General features: G+C 51.1%; 1 protein-coding gene across 1 annotated transcript in view; it reads left to right on the top strand.

The window, feature by feature from the left end:
• The window catches only part of CBLC (Cbl proto-oncogene C, E3 ubiquitin protein ligase), a 13,317-nt gene that overhangs the window by 1,390 nt on the left and 7,494 nt on the right, over positions 1–4,433 (top strand). The window contains exons 2-3 of the mRNA XM_014537367.1: positions 1,270–1,407; positions 4,343–4,430. Of these exons, the coding sequence (XP_014392853.1) occupies positions 1,270–1,407; positions 4,343–4,430 (226 nt within the window). The remainder of the gene's footprint in view (positions 1–1,269; positions 1,408–4,342; positions 4,431–4,433) is intronic.

Below are 4,433 nucleotides of genomic sequence, written 5' to 3'. Positions count from 1 at the left end.
CAGGTCGACGCTCTATCCACTGAGCCAAACCGGCTAGGGCTCCGCTGATTTTAAAGAGAGTGGAGGGAGAGAGAGAGAGAGAGAAACATTGATGTGAGAGAAAAACATTGATTGGTTGCCTCCAGCATGTACCCCTGGACCGAGAATCAAACCTTTGACCCTTCTGTGCGAGGGATGATGCTTCAACCACTGAGCCACGCTGGCCAGGGCTATTAAATATTTTTAATAGGAATTCCCATATCTGGGGTAGGAGACTGTGAGCCAGACACCTCAGTCCTGAAATTATTTCAAGCCAGGAGCTTTGCGCTGTTGGGTCTCCGCAGAGAGTTAAGAATTGAGGGGCTGAGCTCCCTAGAATACCAAGAGGTCAAGGGAATAGGACAGTGATGGCGAACCTATGACACGCGTGTCAGAGGTGACACACGAACTCATTTTTTTGGTTGATTTTTCTTTGTTAAATGGCATTTAAATATATAAAATAAATATCAAAAATATAAGTCTTTGTATTACTATGGTTGCAAATATCAAAAAATTTCTATATGTGACACGGCACCAGAGTTAAGTTAGGGTTTTTCAAAATGCTGACACGCCGAGCTCAAAAGGTTCGCCATCACTGGAATAAGAGGTCAGATTGGTGAGCATTTGCAGGGCTGAGGTGCAGGAGCCCCCAGGACAGCACGTGTATTAGCACTTTCCCAGTTGCACTGCAAACTGGTTTAAAGGGAAAGAAAAAGGGATGAATTAATTCACATAATTGAAAAGACCACGTGTCTTTCCAGCTTCAGGGAGAGCTGGGTCCAGGAGCTGGCGTGCCATTGTCAAGAATCGGATCCTGTTGATCTATCCCCAGTCCCTGCTTTCGTCTGTGTTAGCTTGGTTCACAGACATGGCCTCTCCTCGTGGAGTCTAGAATCCCCAGCTGTATACCCTACCAGCTTAGCTACCCCTGCAGAAATGGGGTACCTCACTAGAACTCCCAGCAGAAGTCCCAGGGCTGACTCCCGTCACTGTGGTCAGGGGTCCTGAAGTGCACCGATTGGCCAAGCCAGAATCAACCTTGTCTAAACCCTGGTGAGCGAGGAAGTGGGGCAGACAGTAACACAAGGTCTCGTTGCCTAAAAAGCAGGAAGCCGGGTTATAAGGGGGTGAGAACTTAGACACCTTGATTCCCAACAGTGTGAGGGGCTGGGAAGTCCCAGAAGGGACAGTGCTGACCATTCTCTGCCCCCCCCACACACACACCCCCATGCTACCTGCCTCTTCCTGCAGCTACATCTTCCGACCCAGCTGCACTCGCCTGGGGCAGTGGGCCATCGGCCACGTGAGCTCAGATGGCAGCATCCTGCAGACCATCCCTCACAACAAACCCCTGTTCAAGGCGCTCCTGGAAGGACAAAAGGAAGGCTTGTGAGTCCCCATCCTGGCAGGGGGAGGGTGCTGGCTCACTGCACTTCGCCCAGCGGACATCATAAACTTGCAATTCTGCAGTGTTCCAGCAGGTGGCAGGCGAGGCCTTGGGGAAGGGGCGCCTTCTCTAGTTCCCACAAGGTTGCCATATAAGAGAGCAGTGTGGGGAGTTGAGCACAACCATTCCTTATCTCACTCAGAGCTTTTGCTGCTAGATCTCCAGATCGTGTTACAGAAGCCAGACTGTTAGAGCAGAAAGAGAACCGGGCGAACAGCTGGGCTGGTGGTTTTCCTCCCGTAACCTTGGCTGCCCCAGGGCCTCTCTCAGGAGCTGCCTTGGGGGCGAGGGGAAAGGCAGGTGAGGTCCCCCCTGGACCTTTCCCCTGAGCCTTCTTAGCAGTCATATCAATGCAATACAATCTGAGATGCATAGAGAGATACACAGCCGGTTCTCCTAATTCACGGTGCTCCTGTTCTGCAAAGTTTCAGCGGACACTGAGTTATCCAATACTGAGCCCGCGCTCCTAGGGGAATACAGGGTTAGTTAGATTCCTGCCAGACTGCTCACATTTTTGTCGACCAGTCACTACATAATAACCTTTATGTGTGTTTCTGTTTAAAGAAACACACCTTGTGTAATATACTTCCGGGGTTCTTGTTCCAGCATTAAGAAGGGTTCAGCAATCTGGAGAAGGCTGTGCGTAGATTAAATAGGAGTCCAGAGACGACGCTTAATTTTGAAAGGCATTTGGGGGTCAGAGGAGCCTAGTTTAAAGGAAACAAAGACCTAAATTCTAAGTTCTCAGGTCTCCTCGTCCCAGGACCCCATGCTTTTTATTAACACAATTTGTCCTGAGGCGAGGCAGGGATATACACTTCAAAGGGTATACACAGGCATTGTCAGAATGGGGAATTAGCCTACGGCTGTTCAGGTGTTTAGCCAGTAGGAGGCAATAACATGTAGATTAAGATGCCCTGAGCTGTCTGGCAGCCAAGAAATCAATTTAATGTATCCTATTCAGGTTTGGGGAAATGCCTTTAGCCATTCCCAGATTCAGCCCTGCTGTCATGCTGGAATTGGTCTCCGGCAATATACTACTATATTGGGTTTTATTTTGTTTTGTCTATTAAATATATTTTTTATTTACTTCAGAGAGGAAAGGAGAGAGAGATAGAAACATCAATGATGAGAGAGAGTCATTGATCAGCTGCCTCCTGCGCGCTCCACACTGGGGATCGAGCCCACCACCCCGGCATGTGCCCTGACTGGGAATCGAACCGTGACCTCCTGGTTCATAGGTTGATGCTCAACCACTGAGCCACGCTGTAATATACTGTATATTGCTGATTCATTAACAATGAACACACAGCGAAACTATGCCTTGGGGGCATTTTAAACTCTAGATCACACACAAAAAAGCACAAAAATGCAAGAGACACTGAATAGACGGTGAAAAGCACACTGGTGTACAGGGTGGGAGTCGAACAAGGTGGGCAAGTGTTGCCCCGTTCAGCCTCACTGGGACCCTGCCTGTTGGGTGCCTGGAGTTTTCTGCCACTGTGTGCGCGTCCACACAAGCGCCACAGGTATTGATCGGGGGTCACAAATTTTAGTGCATAGGCAAATTTCCAAATACAGAACCCATGAGTAATAAACATCGGTTGTGTGTCCGTATACATACATGCACAGACACACACATATTATTGTATTTAACAAACGGGGCACAGAAAGACAGACCCACTTGCCCAGGTCATACAGTGACTGAACTGACCAGCTGGGATTTGAAGCCAGACGGCCAGGCTCAAAGTACTGGCCCTTTCCCACTCCCATGTCCTCAGTTCCAGGTGGCACCTCCTGGAGAAGAGCGTACCAGAGTTAAAATAAGAGTGAGCACTGTCGATGTCATTTAACCTCCCTGCTACACACACACACACACACCATCACCACCACCATTTCACAGATGGGAAAATAGAAGCCCTGAGAGAGAGGAAGGGACACCAGCTCTTTCCACCCCACGGCCAGTCGGCTTTCTGGATCTGACGTTGATCATAGCAGTTCCCTCTATTGTTCGTTTATGTGTGGAGAAGGAGTGCTGCACTGTCTTATTTAATCCGTACCGCCCATCTTTGCCCTAAGCATGAGTATGTCCATTTTACAGAAGGGAAAACTGAGGCCAGGGAGGGAGAGTTGCCCAGTGCAGGTCACACAGTGTGTTTGTGCGAGAGCTGCCCCTGTTTGTGGGCCCAGGTCAAGCAGAGCCATCAGCTTTAGGAGACGTGTGACCCCGCTGTTGGTCTGAAGGTGCAGTTCTGACCTCAATGGGAGACCCAAAGGTGCTGAGCCTTCTCTGCTGCCCTGGGTCCTGGAGCTTGGACCTGCCCACAGCCCTGGTCTGCGTCCCTCCGGGCCTCACTGGTGACCTTGGGTAGTCGCCTCTCCCACACTGGGCCTCAGTCTCCAGCTATGAAGCAAGAGGAAGCAGCGTGGGTGTCCAGGAGGGTCCTGGTAGCCCTGCTGGTCCAAGACTCTAGGATCTGGTCACCCCAGGAATCTGTGACTCAGATGCTGTTATGCTCAAGCCTGAAGACTAGGACGGTGACGTTCTGGGAGAAGGAGGCCTGGACTTTGATCCGTTTCCTGGTTCTCATTCATCTGATCCATGTTCCCAGGGCTCGAGTCACTTAGGTGATGCGTGCTCAGTCTGTGGGGGTCTGAGGGCCTGTGGCCCTGCCCCAGGGGACTGAGGGGACACAGCTGGTCCGACCTAGAGAGTGTCAGTTTGAGGAGAGAGGGAGAAAAATATCCCCAGGCCAGCAAGAGATGTGGGGCAACTGCTCATTCAGGAGCTCTGGGCCCCGGGGTGGGGCTGGGGGAGTCCTTGTTAGTCTGGGGGGCGGGCTGGGCCCCCTCTGTAGCCCTCTGTTCCCTCCCCAGCTACCTCTACCCAGATGGGAAGAACCACAACCCAGACCTGACTGAGCTCTGCCACATGGAACCCCATCAGCTCATCCACGTGTCAGAGCTC

This window comes from Myotis brandtii, unplaced genomic scaffold, assembly GCF_000412655.1.
Source record: "Myotis brandtii unplaced genomic scaffold, ASM41265v1 scaffold1774, whole genome shotgun sequence".
NCBI lineage: Eukaryota > Metazoa > Chordata > Mammalia > Chiroptera > Vespertilionidae > Myotis > Myotis brandtii.
Note: the sequence above shows the minus strand (reverse complement) of the source record. Positions and strands in the feature narration are given on the sequence as shown.